General features: G+C 51.3%; 1 protein-coding gene across 2 annotated transcripts in view; it reads left to right on the top strand.

The window, feature by feature from the left end:
* Nucleotides 1–27802, top strand: part of LOC118231961 (CCR4-NOT transcription complex subunit 2) — a 44517-nt gene that overhangs the window by 2921 nt on the left and 13794 nt on the right. Inside the window, exons 1-6 of one of the 2 annotated variants that reach the window (XM_035426400.1) lie at nt 5554–5634; nt 18732–18854; nt 21858–21930; nt 23060–23207; nt 23525–23692; nt 27412–27491. In XM_035426400.1, the coding sequence (XP_035282291.1) occupies nt 5569–5634; nt 18732–18854; nt 21858–21930; nt 23060–23207; nt 23525–23692; nt 27412–27491 (658 nt within the window). In that variant the 5' untranslated portion in view covers nt 5554–5568. Of the gene's footprint in view, nt 1–5553; nt 5635–18731; nt 18855–21857; nt 21931–23059; nt 23208–23524; nt 23693–27411; nt 27492–27802 lie in introns of those variants that run through there. The other variant, XM_035426399.1, reaches the window with a different exon arrangement.

Consider the following 27802-nt stretch of genomic DNA (forward strand, 5'->3'; position numbering starts at 1 on the left):
TGGATCAGAACAAGAGTGAATGTGACTTGCACAGTAATGTGACCTATAAGCACAGGCAGTGATGTGGTGACTGCCACCTGCTATAGAAGTCCTGCTAAAATCCATATTCTCCCCCCTCAGAAATTAGTTTGTGGGATGCCCCCCCCCCCCCCCCAAACAAATAGTGTCTGCAAAAATGATTTTAAAAAAACAAAGGCTTGGTCCAGGTCATTGTGTGGTGGTAACATTATATGAACATTAGCTTTCTGCAGGTGGGCTGAGGGAACAAAAGCAATATCAAATGACAGTTTTTTTTGTGGGCCTAATTATGCTTCATGTAGATATGGGGTGCAGCTTTTCTCCCCACACACAGCCTTCCTTGTAGCATGTGACAGCCATCTGAAGACCAGGCCCTTTAGAAGGCTGTGCAGAGAGCTGCAGAGAGGATGTATCATCTAAAGCCGCCGCTTCAGATCATAATCCCCCCCCCCCCCCCACGCTGAGAGCACCAGCAGCGCTCGTCTGTTTTAAAAAAAGAAAAGCGGGAGAAATGCGAGACGCTGCCGCCGCGTTGCGTGGAACTGAAGGTGTTATCCCTGCCGGGTCTCGCACTCGCTTCAGAACCGGGGGCGGGGGGGGCGGGGGGGGGGGGCACACGGGGGCCGGGAGGGGGACCCGCGTGTGTGAAACGCTGGAGTTAGGTTGAGCTGTCTGGTGAGAACCTGGCACCGGATGGAGCATTACCTGAGGGTGGCGGGGGGGGGCAGTGGATTCTGGGCTCTCCGGTGAGGTCATCCGAGAAGGCGGGAAAAGGGGATTCTTTCAGCTGTTCTGAGAAGTCTCGCTGCAGCCACCAAGCACCTTCAGAAACGCTCAGCTGTTCTGAGAACTGTCTTTGCGACCAGCAGGCGCGTCCTAAACGCACAGCTGTTCCGAGATCAGTGTCAGTCTACCTCCAGCATATTCTTCAGGTGGGCAGAGTTGATGGTTCTAAGGCCCGCCTACGGTTTCCTTCAACAAGGCTTTAACGTGATTGCAGGATGCTGCTGGTCTCCCCTTCACCTGATGTTAATCTGACCCTCAGCCCCGGTACCTGCTGCAGAAAGCCCAGTGAGAGGCAGGAAGGCTGATGTGGGATTTACCGGTTCAGTAGAACGCATTCCGTCTATGGCACGCAAAGATGAAAAGATCAGGGTACTGTACTGGGTCTGTGCAGTTTTTAAGAATATCTTCCCATGGGTTGATTTAAATTTCAGTTGTCGCTGTCCTGCTCTCTATAGACTGTTGGTGCCATGCTGTAATTGCTTAATGGGATGGTTGTAGTCACACTGAGTTTAGCACATTTTACCTGTGACTGTAGTAAGCCAGTTGGTTTGCGTCCACACACACTGCACTTTGCCCCCGTGTGTTCTCGTGCTGTGTCTGAAGCTTGCCGTTGTGTTGAGTTCAGTCTTTGCGTGTTCAGGCCTGTTCCATAATGACCTGTTTTGGCAGGCCACAGGCTTGTGTTGTTGACTGAGATATGTTATTGTTGGGACATTGTTTGATAGCGTTTAGATTTGAGATGGTCAAAAAGCTACCAAGTTTGTTGGCCAGACCTGTCTCAGTCTAGCTATGTTTCGGGTAGTCAGAAATTTTTCAGCTTGGATTTGAACTAGGTGAAATGCTAATTTTAAGACGGAAAACGTCTGAGTCCTGCACAATTTCACCTGCGTTTAAACCAAACTGATGTCATTCCCAGTTATTAATAATTCAGACCTGCTGTGCTACTATGCACCAGTGTTGATGTGGCAGTCAAACAGATTAATCTAATATTCACCATTTCTGTCCACAACAGATGTAATTCTGTTGCGTTGTGTATTCAGAATGTTAGTGCTAATGTTCATTCATTTTAAACCATTCATGTTCTAAACATGCAATAAACTGTCCAGCTTGCTAGATTTAAATGTGAGTGCAGTGAGTGAGCAGGTTAGCTGTTATTCTTGTTCAGGTTAGCTTGGCAGTTTATGGAATGGGTGGGAGCTACACACTTGTGTTGAACATTAGTAGCTAATAGGAGGCATGTATGAAGGTAGCTGTGTTGGATTAACACAATGGCTTCGATATGAAAGCCTACATTTTGAGAAATTAAATTGCAAGTTTGGTTAGCTTTCCAAATATTGAGATAGCAATTTATTTATATTTTTGCAATGAGGTAGCGAACCCTTGTGCTGAATGATTCAGATGACTTTATAGAGAGAGAATTAAGTTTGGCTTATTGTGATATAGGCTAAGCAAGTAATTTTTGTTCTATGTGTGTTGGTGTCACTGTAGAGTTTAGAATGGCTGAAAAGCGCATCACACAGGTCAGAGTTATAGTTTAGGTTTTATCTCTCTGTGCTGCTCGCTGGAGATGGCTGGTGATGTTTTATTCTGTTACAGATACCCGTGTGTGCCCTCATAATCTACAGTGAGATTCAGCACACGACTTTGCTACAGGCAGAGAGGGCCTATAAAATGCTGCTCGTTACCAGAGTTTTTGACCTTGTCGAAGTACGAAACTCATAATGGCCTCCTGCTTGTTTGGATTTGAAGTTGAGTTGTCACTTGAGCCGGATGAACACGACCACAATAGAATTCACAAGAGTTCATGAGTGCAAATGTGTGGTGAAACGGTTAGGCTATGTAAACTGCAGTCTGAATGACCTGGAGCCTCTTAAGCCCTGTCTGGACCGGATTAGTCTCACCAGGGCAGGTCAGGTAATGTCATTTTTTATCGACATTATAATGCAGTAATTTTATTCGCGTCCTGAATTACCATGTCAGTGATTATTTTTTTTACTGGGGTGCACGAATAATAAATAATTATTTTACTGTCCGGATCATCGTGCCCATAACACCGAGAAATGTATTACTGATGTAATTTAATGACCACTGAACCTGTTGGGATGTTGAAACCCTAACTTAATATCACATAGATGCCTTTACTAATTGTTTGTAATCTTTTTTTTGCATTGGGACATATTTTGGATGTCACTCTAAGTGTTTTTCCCTCCATTTATAGAAGACAGAGGCTCTGTTAACAGAATCCTCCATTACATGTGCAGAGGGTTTTTAAATGCCTCGTTTTTCTGCAGAGGGAACCTTTGAGTTCCCCCCCTCGTTGCAGTTGGCCCTTAATAATTACGCACACTCAGGGTTGTTGTGACTTAGCCGGAGTGTGAACAGGACTAATTACAGTCAACGGGATCGAAGCGCACCGTGCAATTCAACGGGGTGTGCAGTTACCCAGCATGCACTTAGCTCCGCGGGCGTTCCGGGCCTCACGGCGTCTTTACCGCACGCGGTGCGGCCCCCGGGCCGGTTCCCGCTCGGCCCGGGTTTTATACCGGAGGGATGTTTATATCGGACATCCGTGACTTCTCCATCGACTGCGCGCCTCTCCTGGAAGTTGATTAGCTTCATCCGCGCGCGTAAGGAATCGATGTAGCCTGTCTGGGCCCACGCGGTGGGGGTGCGGGGGTGGGCGGTGGATGGGGGCGTTTCTGCGGCTGGCCTGGCCTCGGCTGACTCCTGCGCCCCGTCTTGGCGTTGGCGTGAAGTGTTGGCGTTGTTTCTGAAACCTCCCATGCGGGGGGCCGGGGGCGGGCGGCCGCTGTGAAAAATCACGAGCACCGATGAAGACTCTGACGTGGAACCCGTTTGCCGGAACACGCAGTCGAGACCCCGCTGGACCGCCCGGGAGAGCAGCAGTCTGATTGGTCTGCGTTGCGGAAAAGCGTGGTGCGGGTGCGGGTGCGGGTGCGGGTGCGGGTGTTGATTTTCCATTTCCAAGTGGCCAAGTGGATTTTCCCCCGGAAACTCTTCCGGCCCCGTTGCGGTTGGGTGGGGTGGGGGGCGGGCGGGGGTGTTGGGTGCTCCACTCCCTCCGCCTCTCTTCATCCTGTTTGCTCTCCTCCGCCCCCCCCCCCCCCCAGCCGTCGCTTCAGTCATCAGGGAGGAGCTGCGGAACGCCAAAATGGCCGCCCGTCTTTCCCGCCGAACCCCCCTGTGACGGGGCCTGGCCGTTGGCAGGCTCGGGGATCCGGGCCCTTTGAAGTGAAAATTCACCGTTCCGTTTTCCCGTTTGAGCGGATGGGTGTAAGAAATCGAGGTGCTCAGCAGGGGACCGAAATGCTGTGAATGTTTCTGGAATAAACGCCAGCCCTTTTGTGCTCTACAGAGGTTATGTTGCTCCCATTGTCTTTTTCTGACACGGTTTGTTTGAAAAGAGTTCCTGGAAGAAAAAAAAAAAAACTGTGGCCAGATTCAATTTAGCAAAGAGAGCAGAAGGGATGAAACTATAGGGCAGCCAAGGCCATTGCTAAGGATGGATGATGTATGCAGTTGTCTAAGGACTCTGAGCTCTGGCTCTGAGGTGGATCTGCTGGAAGGGAAGTGGCGTACTAAATTTATACCTGTTTGCTGTGGCTACTATGCAGATGAAGCGGTGGTGGGCGTCTTGTTTTTGTGGTTTGGTGTTGTTTTGCCTGTCATTCCGGTTCACCATCGCCCTACTTAAGGAGATGTAAGGAGATGAGCGCGTGGCTTGTGCTGCATGGGTTGCATTTGCACAGTTGATATAAATTCATGGTTCATACATTTTTATTTTATTGCTGACCGTTTGTAAAAATTTGACAGTTCATCAAAAAAAGTAACTCAACAGCTACAACTGCCTTCTTTCCAAGCATTTCCTTTGAGTGGATAAGGTGTCTTAGTCTTGGAGCCGTTTTTGAGGTATTGACAGAAAAAAGTAGGCCACTCGCAGTTAAAGTTCAGTTTTTTTTCCTGTCACTTCAGCAGTCTTGCAGAGTGGCCCCATTTAAGTGGGGGACTTTGTGAGTAACGTCCACCAATGCTCTTTTGAATTCTCATGCTAGTATGGTTCTCCACACACGGTTCACTCTGTATGAGCAGTTTCCAAAAAGGAAGCCCTGTCCCATTGATGCTGTCTGTGACCTTGACATGCTTCCATGTCCCTACACATTGGTTGATGTTGGGAATGGGTGTAGGATTATGGTTATGGAAGTTATGTAAGTGGTAAATATTACTGTGAGCAAACCTGTCTTTCTCTGCCGGTTAGCTTGTTAGCAGCTCAGCGGCATTTGATTCTTCATTGTGGATAATCCGACAGTGGCAGGGTTTGATTAAATTGTACTGTAGCTCACTCCCCTGCTGGATTTGATTAAATTGTACTGCAGCTCACTCCCCTGCTGGATTTGATTAAATTGTACTGCAGCTCACTCCCCTGCTGGATTTGATTAAATTGTACTGCAGCTCACTCCCCTGCTGTGCAAAGCGTGCACTCTTAGCTCATTGACTTAAAGAGCACCTGGAGTGGGTTTCTGCTAATGTGTCTGTAGATTCCCTTACTGTTAATGAGCGTGGGTATCTGAACAAGGCTTAATGTTAATTTGATGTTGTTTGTTGCAAGATGGTAACCTGAATAATTGAAATTTAATTGAATTGGGGGGGGGGGGGGGGGGGGGGGGGGGGGGGGGGGGGGGGCGGTGGATGTAGGACATCTCACACGCGTATCAAGACAGAGGGCCCTCGCTGGATTAATGAATAATGAAAAGCCTTTGGTCTCTCGTGGAAAAAAACCAAGACACATTTAATGTCAGAAGCATTTTGGAGGTAAGAGAAACCGTGGCTCAAGCATTTCCTGAAATGCCAGAGACGTGCTTCTGCTGGCAAGGACATACATTGGCGTTCAGTGAATAAACACTGAGGTCAGAGGTCAAGCTCTCTGAAGAGCCCTGTGTAAAGGGAGACTCGGGCTTGCTCTGGATTGGTCGACACAGAATCTGCGATCGTTTGATTTTCGTCAGTTCCTCCCCGAAGGGCTCCGGTGTGTCGTTGGCGGAAGCCCGCGTCGACTGATTAACGAGGAAGACGATGACAGCTCGGTCCGTCTAACTCCTGGTCCTGCAGTGTGCTGGAACAAACGGAAAACAGCCAAATCCTTTTGGCAAATTGAGGTTTTTTTTAAAAATGAGAAACTGCGTTGCCAGGGGGATGGCATTTCGTAAACGTATCTCCCAAGCAAACGGCGTGAGCAGAGCAGATTCAGTCTGAGAGGAAGAACAGCTGGTTTGAAGAAAGAAAAAGTGGCAAAATGCCATCTGTACCAGTAATGGAGATCACTGCTTCAGTGTACTTGTACATGTGCTGGGAATGAGCAGTTTTAATTCATGAATTTTATTTGAATCAGAATTCGGATTTGTGGTGTATTTTTTGCGTGTGATGGGTTTAAGTACGCTCATGTTAATAGATCAGAAGGAGAGGGGGCTTTGACAGCAGCTAGTTCTCAGGGAAGAGCTTGGAAATCTGATACGAGCAGGAATGATATTCAGGCAATTGTCCTTGTCCCTGAAATGGAAAATTGAATTGCTGTAGATTGATGAAGATTGACCATAACCAGACACGTCAGAAAAAAGATCCATCAGACACCATCAGCTTGATTACGCAAAATGGCGCCTGTAATCAGGGCGTCTGCTCCATCTTGTTTTTGTTTTTATTGCCATTCTCTAGTTTTTTGTTTCTTCTGAAGAAACGTCCGTGGAGAGAGAGAGAGAGAGAGAGAGAGAGAGAGAGAGAGAGAGAGAGAGAGAGAGAGAGGTGAAATGGGGAGAGGCGGTTTCCTTCACGTCGCTGCGGATGCAGGCGAGCGTTTTTGGCGGTGCCGCTCGCAGGAGCGTCCGCGCGGAGTCGTCGCGCGGCGGCTCCGCTGAACGCGCCGGTTTAGCGAACGCAGCGGTACGCCCGCGCCGCCGTCGCTGCCGTCCCCGTCACCGGAGACAAGCGGAACCCCCCCGCGGTGCGCGTCTGTACAGCGCGTCCTCACCCCTCGCGCCTGAGTGACACTGACAGGAAACTGCAGCCCCCCCCCACCCCCATGCTGAGGAGGCCTGCGGTTCCATCTCATCCTGCTCGCCCTGGAACATTCGCTGTCCCCTTGTGACCTAGCCAGCCCCTCTCTCTCCTGCCCCTCTCTCTCCAGTGCCAGTGCTAATCCTGTGCAGCATTAGCGCTAAACCTGTGCAGCGCTCATGCTAATCCCATCCAGTGCCCATGCTAATCCCATCCAGTGCCCATGCTAATCCCATCCAGTGCCCATGCTAATCCCATCCAGTGCCCATGCTAATCCCATCCAGTGCCCATGCTAATCCCATCCAGTGCCCATGCTAATCCCATCCAGTGCCCATGCTAATCCTGTACAGCGCTCATGCTAATCCCATCCAGTGCCCATGCTAATCCTGCACAGCGCCAGTGCTAATCCCATCCAGTGCCCATGCTAATCCCATCCAGTGCCCATGCTAATCCTGCACAGCGCCAGTGCTAATTTTGTACTGTGGAGCCGTGTCTAGCTAGCGCGCGAGGCTCTTTCAGAGGAGTCAAGCCGATAGCTTCTGCTGAGCTCAGAACCTCAGAGACTTCTGGGATGGCAACGGAACCGCATGCAAACGCATGGCAATTTGAGCCGTTGCTGATTTGACTTGGGAACAGGACGGTGGGCCGCTACGTTTTTTTTAGGTAGTGCGGCCGAATGCTCCTGGCAGGCAGCCACGCTATTGGCTGCGAACAGAACACTGCTGGGGTTCTCCTGCATCGATTGGCTCATCTGTCGGGAGTGAAGGGGAAGCTGCTCGACACCCTGTCAGCGTTCTCAGAGAAGAGATCTTCAGGATGAAGGTTTAATTAGCACGTACCTCCCCACTCCCGGCCGGGGAATTCAGAATAAAGCAGTGTTTCACGCGGACTGTTCTCTCACTTTGGCTGATGTCTGACCAGGAGCTGTCTCTCCGTGCATCAGAGGAATTGGTCCTTAAACTGCGGACTTCCGATGGTCTTCAGAAAGCATTACGGTTTTGAAATATTTAAGCATTGAGGTAGAAATGCAGCTGATCATAATTGGGTTACAGCAGAAATTAGGCTGGTTTTTCAGCGTGGTGTGAGCTGCAGCTGTTTTTGTATTGATGAACAGCGTCAGGTTAAGTGTTTGTGCTCTTCGTATCTGATTTCCCTTGCTTGCACAGGGGCTGTGCTTGGTCAGCGCTGAACCGAATCTCCATAGCATTACCCTGTATCCTGTACTGCTGTTTGTGGTTATGCTTGCACTTGGTCTTTCACGTAACAACCTTGAAATGCTGCAGAAAAGTGCCTGCAAAATGAATAGCGTAAATGGCATACATAATATGCAGTGTATCCAGTCTATTCATGAAATATTGGTAGAAATAGGAAATTAGTATGAATATTTTTTGAATGCGATGCAAAACTGCTTATGTCTGGGAGTCAAACTATTGTTGGTTGCATCGGTTGGTTGCATCGAGGCGACGATGCACTTCACAGTAACTGAGGGGAAATTGTAAGGTCAGGTGTCGTTTTAAGGTGAGAGTTTGTGGTTTCCTGCTGCTGACTGGCTTTGTGTTTCTTTGTTTTCTGACACAATGAGAGAATTTCGTTTCAAAAGTTTCAAGGGCTTGTTGTGGCATATCGCAAACTGTCTCTCACTTTGTCTCTCACGTGTTTTGCTGGGAAGTTGACCCCCAAATGACTGGGCCCGGTCTAGGGTTCAGGGTATTTCTGCGGCTGAACGGTTAGCCTCGTGCTAACTAACTGGTCGATTGGTTCGGCTGCAGCAGTCAACGTTCTCCTTGAACACACGTGATGCTGTTTGGTTCTGAAGCTGCAGGTGGGCTAATGCAATGCTGCACAACCCTGTTTCCTCCTTTTATGCAGCATGCACTGTGTGTCGCTGCACAGCAGCACTGTGTGTCGCTGCACAGCATCACTGTGTGTCGCTGCACAGCATCACTGTGTCGCTGCACAGCATCACTGTGTGTCGCTGCACAGCATCACTGTGTCGCTGCACAGCATCACTGTGTGTCGCTGCACAGCATCACTGTGTGCCGCTGCACAGCATCACTGTGTGCCGCTGCACAGCATCACTGTGTGCCGCTGCACAGCATCACTGTGTGCCGCTGCACAGCATCACTGTGTGTCGCTGCACAGCATCACTGTGTGCCGCTGCACAGCATGCACTGTGGGTCTCCAGCAGGTGCCTGATGTCCTTCACTAAAGCCCTGTTTATTCAGGCCTGCGTTCTGTCTGGCGCCTGCAGCCTGTTTTTGCACGTTTGTCTGAACGCATCGGGTGCATACTCACAGCCATGAATGCAAACATGGTTTAGCCTTCCTTATTTTTCTGTTGATGTCATGATCAAATAATCCTGCCCTGCTATTTTGCCCAAAGGTTTTCTGTGACTGTCATTACTCTGTGTGAAAACGTAATGCTTTCAGAAATTAATATTAAACCAGAAGTGGTGCTTTATTGACATTTCCTTGGTTCTCTGACCGATTTTGGTGTTGATGAGAGAGAACAAATGCTGGATTTTTTGGCTGTTGATTGACGAGCACGGGAATGCTATTGTTGGTGACGAATTGACCTTTTGAAGAGTAGGTTTTTTTTTGGAATGTTTTTTTCAAAATTCTAAGTCCGTGTTCTAGAACTCCATCACTTTCAGTCACCAGCAGTGATTGTGACATCACCATCAGAATGTTCCTAACTAATCACAGGTCTGTGATCTCACGCCTTAAAGGGTTAAGGGTCTCGTGGTGGAATATTGGGTCTCGTCCCAGGTGTCGACTCTGGATCGGCTGTGTTCGCTCCCGTTCAGAATCTCAGCTTATCAGACTCGCACCCCCCCCTACCCCCCCTCCCTGGTGAAGCTCAGCCTTTAGTCTCGGTAAGAAACCTCCCCAGCTGAGAGCTGACTGGATTACCGGCCTGGCACAGACCCACGGCCACTGAAGCCCCCGGAAATGCGGTAGAGAACATGGAACAGACTCCATGCACAACACGCTCTGGGGCTGCTGGTGTGTCAGGCCTGCTTGCTAAGGTGTCATGTCGATCTGCTGCTGGTTACCTAGAGGGAATCCCAGCATGCCTTTCCATACAGGAATACGAGCTGCAGTGATGCTCTGTAGCAGTAGCAGCAGGCTAATGTTTGAGACCCCACCAGGGTCGGGCTATAGCAGGGCCTGTAGGTCAGCTGTAGGTCCACAGTAACGTGCCTGCGTTCCTTTTGTCAGTTCAGGGTTGCGGTCTACACCATCAGCGCTGGTAAAATCCTAAATGCGTCAGCCTGCATGTAAAGGGTGTAACGGTCTGCTTTGCCTGCAAAGGCATTTCGAGCTAGGAGCCAGAGTTATAATTAATGAATCAAAAGTTAATAGATTGTGGCCATTTTGAACAGAATGTATGTGCTGACGGCCATGTTGAAGAACTGTTGTGTTGTTTGTGCGTTAAGGCTGTTTGCTGGCTGGAGAACAGATGAATCGAGCTGAGCTCATAACAGTAGAGTATCAGGATGCCCACGTCTGGTGGAAAATATATACGCATGTGGGTTTATGTGGAGAAAGTGGAGTCTGAGCCGGCATGGTCATCCAGTGCAGAGCGTGCGTCCCACACGCATGTACATGAGGGAATGTTAAAGGGTGCTAACGGAATTCTAAAGCAACACTGGCTTTGGCCCCCAACTGGGAAGTGATCTGGCAACCCTGACTGCCAGCGGATTCTGTACTGCCTGTGGCATCTCCTGCTGGTCACCGCTTTTACGGAGCAATACCGCGTTAACCATCTTTGCCTTGCGGTATGCGATGAGCATCGCTGTCTCTACGGAAACGCACGGACGTGCAGCGCGTTCTTGGCGGAGCGGGACGGAGCGGGCCCGTTGGCATAGCGACGTGGGGCGGCGGCACAGATGGCGCGGAGCGCTCGCCGCGTCCCGTGCATATGGCGCTCTCTCCGCTCCGCCGCGCCGACGGCCGCTCTCTCTCTCTCTCTCTCTCCGCCTCAGAAACGCGGCGGCCGCTCGGACGCGGTTCGCTACCCCACCGGCCGCCGGAAGTGCGGGGGGCACTCTGCGCCCGAGCGAGCGAGCTGCGCCATGGCAACCCGGCTGAGTCACGCGCAGGCCGAGCGTTCTCCATCGCTTGCCTGCAGCGGTGCTAACCCTAACCCTAACCCTCACCCTAACCCTAACCCAGCCCTGCTCCTGGAGCTCTAACCGTCCTGTAGGCTTCCCCTCCAACGCTAACGAAGCCACAGCTCACTCAGCAGCTACAGATCTCACTGAGCTGCTAATTAGTAAAGTCAGGTGTGCCAAACTAGGGCTGAAATGGAAACCTACAGGAAGTTTGCTCTCCAGGAACAGGGTTGGGCAGCCCTGCTGTAGCTGCTGAGTGAGGTGTGCTTTGTTTGGGCTGGAGTGGAAACGTGCAGGACGGTAGATCTCCAGGAACAGGGCTGGGCAGCCCTGCTGTAGCTGCTGAGTGAGGTGTGCTTTGTTTGGGCTGGAGTGGAACCCTCCCCTCCCCTCCCAAGCTTAATTTTTTTTTTTCCTCGGGAGGAGCTTGGGACACGCGCGTCTGTAAATTTTCGAGGAGCGCGTGCTCTGTTGGCGGCATTTGTTTTGGCACCCTTGCCAACAGCTTGCCCGCTCAAAGGAGCACCGACGCACTGTGGCCCATTCAGATGCCCGCCACGTGTCTGGCTTCAGAGAGTCTGTGAGCATTCATGGTGATTATCAGAGGGGGGGGGGGGATATTATACTCCCTCCCTCAGACAGAAGTGAGCATCGGGGGGGACTGCAGTGAGGGATTGTGGGTAGCCGCTGTTCTGCTCTGTTTTTACGCTCAGCCCTTCCTGGATTTGCAGGTCTCTCATTGGAACATCCCTCCAGTGCTGCTCAGGGGCTGTTGGATGATTACATCAGCGTTTACATCAGCAGTTGCATCATCACCTTCTCCTCCTCCTCCTCCTCCTCCTCCTCCTCCTCGTCCTTAGGATGAATGGTCCTGAGTGCAGCGCTGCTTTTTACCTGTTAGTTTTTTATTTATTTAAAAAAAAAAAAGAAAGGAAGTATACTTCAGTTTGGCCCGTGCATATCTGTGCATATGTCGACTGTACCAAGCTGGCACCAGTGCGTTAGAACCTTCTCCAGTGTGTGTAGGGTAGAGTGTGCAGACTGGCCCTGGGGCTGGTTTTAAAGAGCAGAATCGGGGTGAAAGGCACACTGGGGGCCTGGGAGCTCTCTGAGTGTGGCCGTAGAGAGGGAGGAGCCGTGTGGTGTTCAGCGACGCTCCTGCTGCACACAGGCGGGTTAATGAGACCTTTAATGAGGGCGGAGCATGAGGACTGAGCACGAGCCCGTATGTTAATGAGCAGCCGCCAGACTGAACACCGTCTCCAGTGTCCCGTCACGCATCTCAAAATGAAATGAAGTACACCCCACACGTGACCGCCGTCCATGTAGGTGACCCCCCCCCCCCGTGTGACACCCCACCCCCCGCGTAGGTGACCTCCCGGATCACCCGATCCCACGTTTAAGCGATAACGTGCGTTCGTATTTGAGGTGGACGGCCTGGGGAGGTCCCAGCACCTACAGGAGTGCCGTACAGTGACGTTACGCCCGTACTGCCACTCTGGGGGCACGCTAGGACTACCCCCCCGCCCCCCTGTCCCCCCCCGACCCGCCCGCTGTATCTGGTTGAACACCTGTGTCTGTCGTGCGGTGAAACAGAAGAGGAAATGAGTGGTGAACGGTTGGCTGAGTTAATCCCATTGGTCCGTGTTCATACTGAAGTTGCGTCAGCCGCCATCCTCGCCTGTTTCAGTGTTTTAGCGGTTAATCCGGCCGTTCAGCCGTGTAGCACGTCCGTTTGGGTGGGTGTGCACAGATTGATGGACGGCTCTGCAGAGACGGATGGATGGATGGGTGGAGGAAACTGGGCTGAAGGTGTGTGTGCAGAGGAGGAGGGCAGAAGTGTGTGTGTGTGGGGGGGGGGGAGTTCAGCAGTGATGTAAATGCATATGAGGCCGCCCAGGGCAGCTGTGGCTTGGAACAGAGCTACCTCTGAGTTGGGGGAGAGGGGTGGGGGCTACTTTGTGAAATGACCCTCCACACGATTTAAAACTCGTATTATCTCCCTCAGAATGGGTCAGCTGTTTGGTGATGGGTGTGCACGTACGGATGGGTGGACGCAGGGAACTGGGCTAGTTTGCATTGCTTTTGTTTATTCCTTTGACAATATGCCCAGATTAAGCAATTTTGGGCCTTTTGTGGTGTCAATCCTAATGTGTGGAAGGGGAAGTTACAGTTTGAGTTCCTCTGCTCCTGAGTTTTCGCCGGTGGTGAGCTACCGATGCAGCGGCAGCTGCCTTACTCGCTGCTTCCAGCTGCACCCCCGCCTACACAAGATCACCGCGTGATTCATCGTCTTTATTAGCAATGAGCTTTCTAAGTTTCTGTAACGGGTGGATTTAGATGCATCACAAAGTTAGCTTTCGCACACTCATAGGCAAGAACTTTTGAAGCAAGGGTTTGTAAGAGCCGTTGACATGGCAACCGTTTGTCTAATTGCGATTGTGATTATGCCTAAATCGACCAATTAAGAGAAGAGGAGAAATGAGGCTGTTAATCAGAATTGTTCGCGGCTACGACTGTGGAGATGACCGAGAAGCGGCAGGAGCAGCGTGAAGGAGCAGCGATCCTCAGAACGGGCTGATCACGCTCGCACGCACACACTCTTCCCACGCTCGCCCCACACACGCGCACACACACACACACACACACACACGCCCACGCTCGCCTCACTCTCTGGGTTTATGGCCTGGTCTGATGGGTGTTACCACACAAATGTATGATGTATTTTTTTTTTGTTGGGGGGATGGGAGGGGGGGGATCAGTTCCTTTTCAGTTTAAGCAGTTTGGTAAATTAATTTCAACTGGCCATTTGATTGGAAATACACAAAACGTTATGGGATATTAAAATAAAAAAAATCATGATTCAGATTTATTCATGAACTTTGAAACATTTTCGTTGTTAGTATTTGACTTAACATTTTTTTTTCCCATTTCCTTATTTGTTGATTTTGCTGCCTTTTTGCCGCCGTTTTCCCAGGGTGAGGGAGTCACTTTCGAGTCGTTTTCTTCGTTCTCAGTTCCCTTTTTCGCTTGTTATGAAGCCTCCAGAAACGTGCGTCCTCACCACGGCCTGAATGCTCCTGTTGTTCCAGTCCGCTCTGCGCTGTCTCAGTCTGAGAGAGTGCAAGGTGCCAGATGTGCACCTCAGTAGAACTACACGCACACGCGCACACACACACTCACTCATGCACACTACACGCACGCACACACACTCATGCACGACGCGCGTGTACACACTCACACATGCACACTACACGCACGCACACACATACATGCACGCACACGACGCGTACACACACACACACACACACACACTCACTCATGCACACTACACGCACGCACACACATACATGCACGCACACGACGCGTACACACACACACACACACACACACACGCACTCACGCAGAAGAACCCCAGAAGATGGCCCATTCAAAGTGCTCATAAAGTGCTGCATTAATCACCAGTGTTTTTTTGGGCAAATGACACTTCCTTTATGAAACTGGAGCACAGAGCCGTCCTTTTCACGTTTGTCTTTGACCTGGACCCCCTGCTGTGGCGCCTGTTGGGATGGGGGTGGGGGTGGGGGTGGGGCAGGGACGGGGGTGGGGGGGGGGGGTGTATTGGTTCGCTGGGAATGTGTCTGCGGTTTGGATGCATACAGTCCCCCACTCCCACCCCGCCCACCCCAAATATTCCCCCGGGCAGCTGGCTTCTGTCTGCCAGAGCGGACCCCTCCCCCCCCATGCACACCGCACAGATGGTCTGTATAACCCCCGTTCTTTCACCCCCCCACACCCAGTCTAGCTCTCTTTCTTAAATCATACCGCCCCCCCTCCCTGCCACCAAAGGCCGTCCGTCGAAGTAAAGGCTGAGGGCGTGACCTTTGCTTGCTGAGCTTCTCGAGGCTGACTGGGGGTTTGTCTGGAAGAGCGAGGTCAAGGCTTCAGCCGTGCTCAGTCCATGACCTGCTGACACTGCTTAGCCTGATTATAACTGGAGAAGATTCACCTGACCTGCTGACACTGCTTAGCCTGATTCTGAGTGCAGAATCACCTGACCTGCTGACACTGCTTAGCCTGATTATAACTGGAGAAGAATCACCTGACCTGCTGACACTGCTTAGCCTGATTCTGGGTGCAGAATCACCTGACCTGCTGACACTGCTTAGCCTGATTATAACTGGAGAAGAGACGGTGGTAGACCGGTGGTTAGGGCCCATATTGGAGGAGTTGAAATGGAGCTTATCTCAGGGCTCAGAAACTGGAAACTAAGCGTCAGGGACTTTATCTACATTTTCTGAGAGGTTTCATTAAAATTGGGCCCAATTTCCATGTGTCAAACTGCCACTGTTAGCACCAGTGTCCAGCAGACATTTGAAATTGATATATTTGTGACCAACATACTTGAAATGATGCAATAAATCGAAGGAACAAATAAATGCAAATGTAACCGGAAAAAAGTGGCAGTTTTATACAGCCACAAATGCGTTTGGCCGAAGTTGGCCTACATGGCTTTAACCTTCTCGCGTGCTTGGTGCCGAATTCTTCGAAAGCTGAGTGCGTGATGCCAATGGCGTTCCACCGGCAACCAGCTTAAAATGTTTTTCTGAGAATGGCGGAGGGCAGGTGGCGGTAATCCCGCTACTGTCAGGCCGAGGCTCTCACTGGCGGGAGGTGGCCCTGATGTCCCGCTCATCGCCGTGTACTCTGAGCCCACAGAGGCCTGCCTGTGTCACCCGCTGCGTTTGGTAGTTCAGCCCAGGTCCAGGACAGGTTTTCCCTTTGACCTTGACCATTTCCCTTTGACTATGACCATTTTACTTTGACCTTGACCATTTTACTTTAACCTTGACCATTTTACTTTGACCTTGACCATTTTACCTGTGTCAATATTGTTAAAGCTCCCTTGAGAAGAGTGAAATACCGTTGTATATGGATCTGTGATCTGCAGAAGGGCAGTTGTGACATTGTTGGCTGCCTAGTGTCTATATGTTGCGTTGGCAGTTATTCAGTTGGCTTATCTACGGCAGGTTGGTTTCATGTAGCCGAGGATGGTGATGCCTGCCCCTCTCTCTCTCTCTGGTGCTCTCTCTCTCTCTCTCTCTCTCTCTCTCTCTCTCTCTCTCTCTCTGGTGCTCTCTGGCCGTCCGTGTCCTCCATGTTGCTGTGTCTGTTTGGGCAGGCAATATTACTCAGTATTACGGCAGCTGCTGTAAAGCCGCATTAGAAATGGCAAATGCCTTCCACAGCTGTGTGCTAATCTGCTCTCCCTCCGTGCCACGCCACACAGCTGGCATCCCCCCCTGGCCTTGCCACGCCACACAGCTGGCATCCCCCCAGGCTGTGCCACCCCACACAGCTGGCATCCCCCCAGGCTGTGCCACGCCACACAGCTGGCATCCCCCCCTGGCCGTGCCACCCTCTGGGCCGTGCCACGCCACACAGCTGGCATCCCCCCTGGCTGTGCCAGCCTTGGACTGGCACTTGCCCATATCTGAGGATTGCCACTGAACCCCACCCTCGAGGCATACGTTCCAGGAAACATGCCCCCCCCCCCCCCCGAATGTGATTCTCCCAGATCACATCACATTGCATCGCTATACTGCAACAAGCATTACTGAAATGAAAGTATGTGTGTGCGTGTGTATGTATGTGTGTGCATGTGTGTGTGTACATGCGCACACACACACACACACACACACTCTTCAGACCCGTCTGCTCGAGTGGTGCAGTCGTTCTGGTGTGTTTCCCATTTGCTGTAACTGAGCCTGGGCGGCAGGGTCGTTCCTGGAGGACCGTAGGACCTGCCAGTTTGAATCCGCTGTGACGGTCTGATTGGAGTCACGGTTTCTGTAAATAGCCCGTTCGATCTGCCACGGATAGAAAGCGTGGGGCTCCCCTCCGTGTGTGTGTGTAGTTCAGACTCTGGTTCGAGCCGGGCGTGTGTGAGCCCAGCCCCCTCCGATCCTGGACTCCGTTGTCCGCCCCGCCCTCCCGGCTGTGCCCCTCCCCGGCCCAGGCCCCCTCGCTCCTGCAGGCTGGCGTTTAGGTTTGTTTAACCCTTTATTTCACAGCAGCTCTGCAGGCTTGTGATTTGATGACATGCTCCCCTGCGGAGGGGGGGTCACGTTGGCCCAGCCCCGCCCCGCCCCGCCCCGCCCCGCCCCGCTTTCCCCGTGTAGGAGGAAGCCGTCCACGCACAGACAAACGCACGTGCACACACACACAGACACACACAGGCTATGTGATGGTGTGTTGTGCCGTACCACAGCGAAGGGCTCATTAATGTTTAATGGCGCTTTCCTGCCAGGAACCACGGGCTGCGGTGGAGGGGGGGGGGGGGCGAGGTGTAGTATTTCAGCCGGCTCCTCGGCCTCTGATGCCACAGGCAAAGCCGAAAGGTGGTGCGGTTAGGCACTCCCCGAAATAGAACGCTGGCAGCCCCCTGTAACCGTCACAGTATTTACGGTACGGCATGGCCTGGAGTGCCGTATTGCTCTCATAAAACAGTTACAACGTACGGAGACAATTAATTGATGACACAATATTATGTGTTTTGTAATATTATTTGGAAGTGACTGTTTTTGCATGGAGCGATACAGTTTACAAGCAGGCTGTTTGAACCACCATTACTGTATCGGATTTACAGTCGCTGTACAATGCGGCCTCGGCCAATCAGCATCCAGGTCCGAAACAGCCCGTTTTATTGTGGTTATGAAAGTAATGGCGGGTGTTGGGAATGATGAAGAGCGTCGAGGCGTTTATGTGAGAATCTGTCGGAGCGTTTATGAGGTTTTGAAAGGCACTTTCATCTCACAACGAGTGATCTGCACATACTTCAGCTCTGTTGTTTTCAAACTGTTTCAACCAGATTGCACTTTTTATATTTCTTTTTTTGTATATGCAATGTCAATGATGGCATATTTCTTGCCTGTGGCAATGTGGGTAATGTTTTTTTTTTTTTTGTGGCCTAATGTTTTTTGTGGCTTTTAAAAATTTGTTTTTGCAAGTTAGAGCATGATGCAATTACAGAAAATTAAGGAAACCAGATTCAGTATTGCTCTGAATGTGTAGTTCAGGATCTTTGCATTGCTGTGGTGTGAGTGCGTTTTATCTCTGTCCAAGATACGCAGTGTGATCTTTCACACTGACATGACCCGTTTAGGCCTGTTCAGCAGCATCCGCAGTTTGACTCTTTGGAAACCTATTCCAACGTGTGGGGAACAAATATCCTAGTGATGGTGCAGACACTTTAACCTCAGTGTGGCAGCTGTAGTGAAACCCAGAGCGTGCGCTAAATGACTCTGAACTGAAACCTGGCAGTGCTTCCCGCTCGGTGATCGACGGGACGCGGATGTTCGCGATGAGCTCGCCACTCTGTCGATTCGCGGCCTCGCGTCGGCGTCGCGTAGTTTCTCTCGCACCCCAGCGCTTGGCGGCTCTCCAGAGCTGGCGGTCTCCGGGGAAACCGTGCGGAGGGCAGATAACGCGAGCGCTTCCCGCGCGGCCTCTCTCTCGCTCTCTCTCGCACGCGACGTCTCCCCCGCTCTGTTTTGGGAAGATAAGCGAAGCTCCGCTGTGCTGGAAACCATGTGACCTGCCCTCCACAGCCCCCCTGCCCTCGCCCCCCCGTCTCTGATGGGTCCCCCCGGTGGGGCTCCGCCCCTTGGCGTGGGTGGGCGGGGCTCCGCGTGTGCGTCCACGGCCGCCATTTTAAGTTCCCCTCTGTCTTCTCTCCCCACAGGTGACATACAGCATGTTTAGTGCTACGAGAAAGAAGTTTGTAGAAGGGGTGGACAGCGATTTCCCCGATGACAGCATGTACTATCCACAACCTTCCATGTTCCCCCATCGATCAGACAAAGATGTAAGTTACCGTCCGGGTTCCACACCAGCACCTTCTGGGTTCTACACCAGTGCCGTCTGGGTTCCACCGCAGCATGGTCTGGGTTCTACCCCAGACCGCAGGCCCGTTCATGCAATGGAGCCTTAACAGGATGAGCCACTCTACAGTCCCGCTGATTTTGCATTGTTACTATATGGGGGCACAAAATGTGCACAGGCACCCTGGTTTTGTTTTAATACAGTCATTCTTATGGTTGCTCTTATGAAACTGGCCATAACTTTATGCATTTCTTGTGATGAGCTGTGGCTCATCACAAGAAGACTGTAAAGCATCTAATCTGGTACTGTATGGCCCTTGGCTGTTGGTACGGTTAGTCTAGGGTAAAATTCTGATATCAGTAATGTAATAAAAGCTAGTTGTTATCTGATCTGGATTTGTTATTGCCTTTGTTACTGATCTGTTCCTCGAGTTCTTGGCTGTGACTGCTCTGAGATTGCCAGCCTCTCTGGCACGGCTGGTTGGACCTGTAAATCCAGGGAGAGTCCAAGGTTCAATCCCTGTGACAGCACCTTCCTACTTTTCATTTTGTGTGCCATGAAACTTTCTGGCAATAACACTTTTTGGCAATAACACTCCTAAGCAATAACACTCTTTAAGCTTTCCCTTTTAAGTACAGCAATAAATAGTCTTAACTTTTTAATGCATGTTTATATTTTGCAACGAAATTGAAATGGCTTGACTCCTAGCCGTCAGAACGGGTCACAGGATGCGTCCCTGTGCCAGGCTTTGTGGTGTTTTTCCCCTGATAGCCAGGCACAGAACACGGTCCCCGTGTGTGCGCTCATTCTCCAGCCGTCTGGTCACGCCGGAGGACGGGCCTTCCTGTCCGACAGCGTTCAGTTCTGTTCTGCGCTTATCGGTCACTCCTGAGGACAAAGTCCGACGGTGCGGAGATTGTGTGGTTCTAAGAAGTGCGAGGGGTAAGGGGGTGGGGACAGGGGTGGACGGTGCACAAAGAGGTTTGCGTGGAGCTTTGTCTGCGGTTTGCGTGGGTTTGAAAGGAGAGCTCTTTTGCTGGGAGTTTGGCGTGAGGTGTGATTGTGTTTGGAGGAGGGGAGCTGAGCCCTGTGAAGAGACAGGTTGGGAGTTGTAAAGGAGCAGAAATGGTGTTTCCAAGGTGCCGATTCGATAGCACACACACACGCACGCACACAGTGCGTTTTTTGTGTGGAAAACAGCTTGACCTCCTCTCCTGAAAGATTTCTGCGCCTCCTCGCTCCCAACAACTCCCCACCCCCTCCCCCCCCCCCCCCCCCCCCCCCCCCACCTCCCCGCCGGTCTTCCACCGGCTCTCCACGGAATCCCGTCGATTCTGATCATCGATTGCGTCTCTAAAACTTATTCATCACCGCTTCAGGGTGCAGCAGGTAGCGGCTTCACTGAACATCCTGAGACGGGCTGCAGCTCATTGAAATGTGACTTGTGAGTGGAATAGCTTCAGTTTTATTTATTTATTATTTATTATTTATTTACCTCGGGCCACATGCTGTTTGAAATGTGAACTAGGGTGCCAGATGGTGGCTGTTTGATTTATCTAGGCGAAGACGGAAAAAGGCCTTTTTGATGTTGCAACATTGTGTCCTGGGGTTCAGATGATTCTCAAGGAGGCAGCAACAATCTTCTTCTGACGATTCTTACATTTTTTCAGTCGTTCACAGAATATCACGTTCAAGAGTTTGTGGAATATGACATTTCCCCCAGGGATGAACAGTTTCTTTGCAGACAGAGGCCTGTTGGCTCAGTTTTTATTGTGATAATTTATTGACCGTTGCTTTTGTACATCTTGATCATACGGCTGGCATTCTGAGAGTTGCTGGTTCGAATCCTGGAGCAAGACACTTAACCCCTAATTGCTCCTGCCGAGCTGGTTGGCGCCTTGCATGGCTGCCTTTCACCGTTGGGTTGCGTGCGTGCGTGCGTGCGTGCGTGCGTGCGTGCGTGATGGGTGAATTGCAGGCATTATTTGTGAAGTGCTTTGAGTAGCCGTAGTTGCTGGAGTAAGTGCTGTATTGATGCAGTGTGTGTTTGTCATGCTAATTTAGCAGCTTTAAGCCGGCTAAGTGTGAGGACGTTCAGCACTGCCCCAACAAACATACTCATCACGTGAATTTAACCCCAGTTCATGCTGCGTTGGTCCTGTTTCTCCGTGCCTTGCCCGTACAGTAAATTCGCCAGGTTACCGGGCTTCCCCTGTTTCTGGAGCTCGGGCTGAATGTGAAGTCGTGTTGTGCTGGGCTTGGTGTAGCGCGTTATGTAGGCTAGCGTTAGCGGTGTGGGGTTTCTCGGTTGTACAGTCGGCTTGTTTTGCTCCCCTGCTGCGATCGCAAATCACTTTTACTCTAAAAGCGGAAGAAAGGACAAAAATAATCCTGGCATTGAGGAAGCAAAACAAAAGTGTGTGCTTGTTTTATTCTGTTTTTCTCTGAATGAGGTGGAGCAGTATCCTCATCTGAAATAGTTTTTGACCGTATTTGGCACATTTTGATTAAAATGTGGGGGGTTTTTTTTTTTTTTTGATGTCATCCATTTAACAAATGTACAGTGTGTTAGCGGCAGGTCTTTTGTGAACGATTCCCTGTTTTGGAACAAATTAATTTTTTTGGTCCGAACACAATAAAGCGAATCGCCTGGTGGGGTCCCTTTGTGGTGCTTGTTGTCTTGCTTGCTAGCAGGTGGGGTGTTTTCTTTGAACGCCTTCTGTGGCAGAGCAGGCAGGTGTGCCATCTGCAGCTCAGAGGGCCTGAGAGTTTCGCTCTCTGTTTGCCAGCCTGTGCTTGTTGCAGGTTCATGCCTTTCACTGGTGCAGCCGAACAACGGGCTTAAAAATGCCTGTTTTCAGGTTGTTACGAATAGAGGGGGTGTTCTCAGATACGTGAAATGTGCCTTAAATGCCTTTAAATCCTTTAAATCCTGTCTCTGACTCGCTTTCTCCCCCTCCTTCCCCCCCTTTTCCCTGTCTTCCAGATGCTGGCATCTCCATCGCCGTCGTCGTCAGGCCAGTTGTCCCAGCTGGGTGCTAGTTTATATGGGCCACAGAGTGAGTACAGCCTGCCTGCGTGCGCTCAGTCACATGCACAGCCACACGCTCGCCTCAGGCTGTTTGCTGCTTGCACCTGGGACTGCCTCAGTGCGATGGGGGGGGCGGGGGGCGGGGGGCGGGGGCGGGGGGGCGAGTCGAGGCGCCAGCGCGAGTACAGGAAGCGGCTGTGACCCACCTGTGTCAGACGGATGGAACCGTGCGGGACGGGCGCGGCTCAGCGGGTGCAGGCGCTGCTCTCTTTCGGGGTTCTGTGGCTTTGCCCCACAGCTGCGTTCGCTGCGTTTGTGGGATCAGTGACCCTGCGAACACACCGCCCAATGAGAGCTCACTGACAGGCGAAGGGCTCGGAGCAGGATCCGCACGCAGGATCCGCACGCAGGGTCCGCACGCAGGGTCCGCACGCAGGGTCCGCACGCAGGGTCCGCACGCAGGGTTCGCACGCAGGATCCGCCCGTCTCTGTGTTGAGCTGGCGTGCTGCGTGCGTGCGTGGGTCCGATTCAGCGAACACACAGGCCAGAAGGCCGGGGTGATGACACTCGAAACGTCACGCCGGCCGCGGTCGGGCTGAGCAGCGCTGCCGCAGAGCGGAGGGCTCGCCGCTGGCGTTGGAGGCGAAGGCCCGCCGTGGATTTTCATGAATTAACGTGAAACGCGTGCTGTTCATTGACGCGTTTAGAAAAAACAAAATGAAAGCTCCTTTTAGAACACAGGTGGTGCTTGGGAAATCGGTTGGAGGGGGAGGTGGGGGGTGGGGGTAGAGCACGAGGCTTTCCAACTCCCCCAGCCGCAGAGAGGTGTTTAGACATCTGTCGCACTTTCAAACTCCTCGCCTCCACTTTTTTTTTTCTTTTCGCAGGAAATGTAGGCAGGTGTGTGGGTTGTTGCTATGGATACCTTAAAGGAGCCGGCCTGCATGGTTGCATCACCAGGTTAAGCGACCCTAACCCTAACCACGCCATTATTTTAGAAAAACCTGAAACTGATCCGGGGTCAGTGCCAGGGGGCAGGCTCTTAACCCCACCCCCCCAGTGTGTCTGCCGGTCGCTCTGATTGGCTGTTCTTGTTGTCTGTGGTCCCTCCGTCGCTCTGATTGGCCGTTTTGTTTTCTGTGGCCCCTCCCTCCAGGTGCGCTGGGCTTCCCCATGCGGGGCATGAGCAACAACAACCCTCAGCTGAGCCGCAGTCTGACGCAGGGGTCCCAGCTGCCCAGCCACGTCACCCCGACAACGGGCGTCCCCACCATGTCCCTGCACACCCCGCCCTCGCCCAGCAGGTACGTCCCGCCTCGCCGCCGCCACCGTCCGATCCCCCCGGTCTTAACTGAACGTTCTTAACTGAACATTCTAACGCTGATGTCACAATCACTGCTGGTAACTGAAAGCAGTGGAGTTCTAGATCACTGTCTTTGAATTTGGGAAAGAAAACATTCTAACAAACCTACTTGTCAAAGTGTTATTATTACTGGAATCTGTAGAATAGCATACAGTTCCAGAAACAAAATTCATGGCTACTCTACAGCAGCAGCGGCACAAGGTTTGCCAGGCACTCCCCCCCTCACCCCCCCCCCCTCCCCTTGTTCCCGTCCCACAGGGCGATCCTGCCCATGAACACGAGGAACATGATGAACCACTCCCAGGTGGGGCAGAGCATCGGCATGGGCGGCAGGACCAACAGCATGGGCAGCCCCAACCGGAGCTCGCCCAGCATCATATGCATGCCAAAGCAGCAGCCCTCCCGGCAGCCCTTCACCATCAACAGGTAACATTCCCCACCTCCTACCCCTTCACCCTCAACAGGTAACATTCCCCACCTCCATCCCCTTCACCATCAACAGGTAACATTCCCCACCTCCATCCCCTTCACCATCAACAGGTAACATTCCCCACCTCCATCCCCTTCACCATCAACAGGTAACATTCCCCACCTCCATCCCCTTCACCATCAACAGGTCACATTCCCCACCTCCATCCCCTTCACCATCAACAGGTAACATTCCCCACCTCTATCCCCTTCACCATCAACAGGTCACATTCCCCACCTCCATCCCCTTCACCATCAACAGGTAACATTCCCCACCTCCATCCCCTTCACCATCAACAGGTAACATTCCCCACCTCCTACCCCTTCACCCTCAACAGGTAACATTCCCCACCTCTATCCCCTTCACCATCAACAGGTAACATTCCCCACCTCCATCCCCTTCACCATCAACAGGTAACATTCCCCACCTCCATCCCCTTCACCATCAACAGGTCACATTCCCCACCTCCATCCCCTTCACCATCAACAGGTCACATTCCCCACCTCCATCCCCTTCACCATCAACAGGTAACATTCCCCACCTCCATCCCCTTCACCATCAACAGGTAACATTCCCCACCTCCATCCCTTTCACCATCAACAGGTAACATTCCCCACCTCCATCCCCTTCACCATCAACAGGTAACATTCCCCACCTCCATCCCCTTCACCATCAACAGGTCACATTCCCCACCTCCATCCCCTTCACCATCAACAGGTAACATTCCCCACCTCTATCCCCTTCACCATCAACAGGTAACATTCCCCACCTCCATCCCCTTCACCATCAACAGGTCACATTCCCCACCTCCATCCCCTTCACCATCAACAGGTCACATTCCCCACCTCCATCCCCTTCACCATCAACAGGTCACATTCCCCACCTCCATCCCCTTCACCATCAACAGGTCACATTCCCCACCTCCATCCCCTTCACCATCAACAGGTAACATTCCCCACCTCCATCCCCTTCACCATCAACAGGTAACATTCCCCACCTCCATCCCCTTCACCATCAACAGGTGTCATTCCCCACCTCCATCCCCTTCACCATCAACAGGTAACATTGCCCACCTCCATCCCCTTCACCATCAACAGGTCACATTCCCCACCTCCATCCCCTTCACCATCAACAGGTAACATTCCCCACCTCCATCCCCTTCACCATCAACAGGTAACATTCTCCACCTCCATCCCCTTCACCATCAACAGGTAACATTCTCCACCTCCATCCCCTTCACCATCAACAGGTAACATTCCCCACCTCCATCCCCTTCACCATCAACAGGTAACGCACGCGCGACCTTTGACCCCTGGCAGGGCTCACCCCATCCAAGGCTGCGCTCACCTCCCGGTCCCAGCCTCCCCGGGGAGGGGGAGAATATTAGGAGAATATTGCACGTGATACGGTCAGAATAGGGAAGAGAGGCTCAGAGCATTTCAGTCGCGTGATAAGGTGCCTGACTGGTACAATCCTAAGAGGAAGACGAGCTCTTCCTCTGTGTCTGAGTGAGCTGTGAGCCGCACGGGTGGGTCAGGACTCGAACCCGGAGCCGGTAGGACCCCTCTAAAGAGGCGGGGCTTGACCTGGAGGCGTCGGGCGCAGGTCTGCTCTCCGTGCGCTCGTCTGGAGTGCCGGCAGCGCGTCCGCTGGGTGCGTTTAGCGCCTCAGTGGCCCTGGAGATGAATTATTCATGAGCTGCAGTCACAAGGGGCCCTTCGGCCCTTTGATCTCTTCCCTTTGTAGTCGGGCCTTAATGTTGGAACAGGAGCAGCGTGATCTTAGCGTGCGCAGGAGTCCATTTCTGCTGCGTGTGCTTCCGACGGTAGGGTGGGCAAGGCTGGAGGTCATGTGATCATCATCGCAGCGTGAACGCTTCCATCTCCTCTATCCTGGATGAGGATCACATCGGTCTGTGTGCGGCCCCATTAAAGATATCAAAGTCTGTTCTGTGAGAGTGAATCTCTGGGGAGCTCTAGGTTGGATGGGCCAAGCTTGTGTAAACTCACTTTTTTTGTGAAGTCCTTTTAATTGCTGTCTTTGGTGCTTCCAACCTCTTCCTAGAGGATTATTTTCAACTATTATATATGTTTCATATATTCTTAAAAAATTGAATATTATGGACCTGTGAAGTCCAAAATGAATCTCAAATGGGATCCTCACAATATGTTTTCTTGATTTGGCTCTGCCTTTATTTACAGCTATTTTTAAACAATTTCCACAATTTGGTCGAGCCAGAATGTATAAAAATACCCTTTAATAAGAACAGAGATTGTGCCTTTTAACCACATGCTAATTGTTTGATTACAAATCTAAAATTGTGGAGTTCAGGAGTTCAAATCATGAAAAAAAAATGTCATTGTCCTAAACGCAGGTGCTCACTGTATACACGTATGTATGAATGTGTGTAGGACACTAAGTCACCTTTTCCCAGGTGGTGCAGTTCTGTGTGCCCTCCCCCCACTGTGAGTGCTCTGTGAGTTGTACATGATATCTCTGGTACTGACGACAGTGTGACGGCCGCCAAAACATCTCAGTCCATTTTGTGCGTCCCCCCTTAATTGTCATGGGTGTGAGCCTCAGCACTGGCTGCGATTTGGTAATAACTGTTTTTTATCTTTACTGTAAGCACTCTGAGAATGCAGATTAACCTGTAATTACTGTTTTGAGTGCCTCCTGGACCCAACAGCAATTTACAATTCTGTCTGGATCAGAGTTTAGGTGGTGGAGATGAACATTTTAATACATCTGTAAAAGAAAATGCATAAAAATTTAATTTATGAAAGTCCAGCCAAGCAAATTTTATTTTCACATTGTGCAATGCTGGGTGCATTATGAGAGTCTGCTGCAGAAAGCACATGCAGAAGTGTTGCTGCTGGAACGGGACTGAGCCCACACAGGGTCTGTAAAGTTGAGGTCACGGAGAGGTAATCGCTATGTGACATAAGTACAAACGAGCAAAGGTGCAAGATGCATTCTGGGAGCCCGGGGCATTGTGGGTAGTTGAGTCATGGTCCGATTGACCTGCTCACTCTGAGGACACAGAGGCTAACTGTGGGCTGCTGCACTAGTGTCCTTCAGAACCTCCTCCACTGCAGGCTGGCCTTCACAGAGAGGCGAATTAGGCCACGGCTATTATATTAATCAGCGAGATCATATCACCATCGCCAGAGGAGCAGTGGCCTTTCAGCCCTGGGTGTGAAATGAGCCAGGCAGGGCTCAATGGAGGCTCGGTGGGAGTCTGCCTGTTACTAGAGACATAGATTATCACTACAGGGCTCTCGCTGTGCAAAACACCGACGGCATTCTCTCTCCCGCACCTAGGCCCAGGGTTCATAGTACCACACTTTTAAGCAAAAAAAATCTCAAATTCTTTGTTTTTAATGTAATGTTCTCACATGACACCATGACTTTATCAGTTGCCAGGTGACTGATAATTTTAAAACAAAAATAAAAAAAACTAATGAAACCTTAAATTAGTTCCTCAGTACAGAGGGCAGGTCACGCTGTCAGTAGATCTGGGCTGAGGTGAAATTTTAGAAGCCTAATATGAAGTTTGAATTATGGTTCTTCAGATGTGCTGAGAATTAAATGGCAGGGTGGTCTCTCTCTGTTATTGCTGGCCTGCCAGGCCAGTAGCATTAATGAGCTTTTGTGTGTTTCTGTGTCATTACAGTATGTCTGGGTTTGGAATGAACAGGAATCAGGCATTTGGGATGAACAACTCGTTATCGAGCAACATCTTCAACGGAACAGGTGAGCCCCTCCCCCAGCATGCAAAGCCCCTAAAGTTTGGTGAACCCCAAAGCGCCCCCCACCCCCCAAAAAAAAAATAAACGCCCCTCTGGTATTACCTGCACCTAATCACTGCTTTAAAGGCAACTTCCTAACACCCCCTTTCTGCTGGGGGCGAATAAGGGATTTTCCAGTTCTTCGAACATGCAGACCTTCTTTGATGGAGTAATGAACTGAACCCAGAACACAGCAGATTTTTAATGCCTGGCTACCGCAGCCATGCTTTGCAGAAGTTTCAGGGGCGCTTGGGGAGAAGTGGGGGGGTGGGGGGG

The sequence above is a fragment of the Anguilla anguilla genome, chromosome 7 (genome assembly GCF_013347855.1).
Source record: "Anguilla anguilla isolate fAngAng1 chromosome 7, fAngAng1.pri, whole genome shotgun sequence".
NCBI classification, from domain to species: Eukaryota; Metazoa; Chordata; class Actinopteri; order Anguilliformes; family Anguillidae; genus Anguilla; species Anguilla anguilla.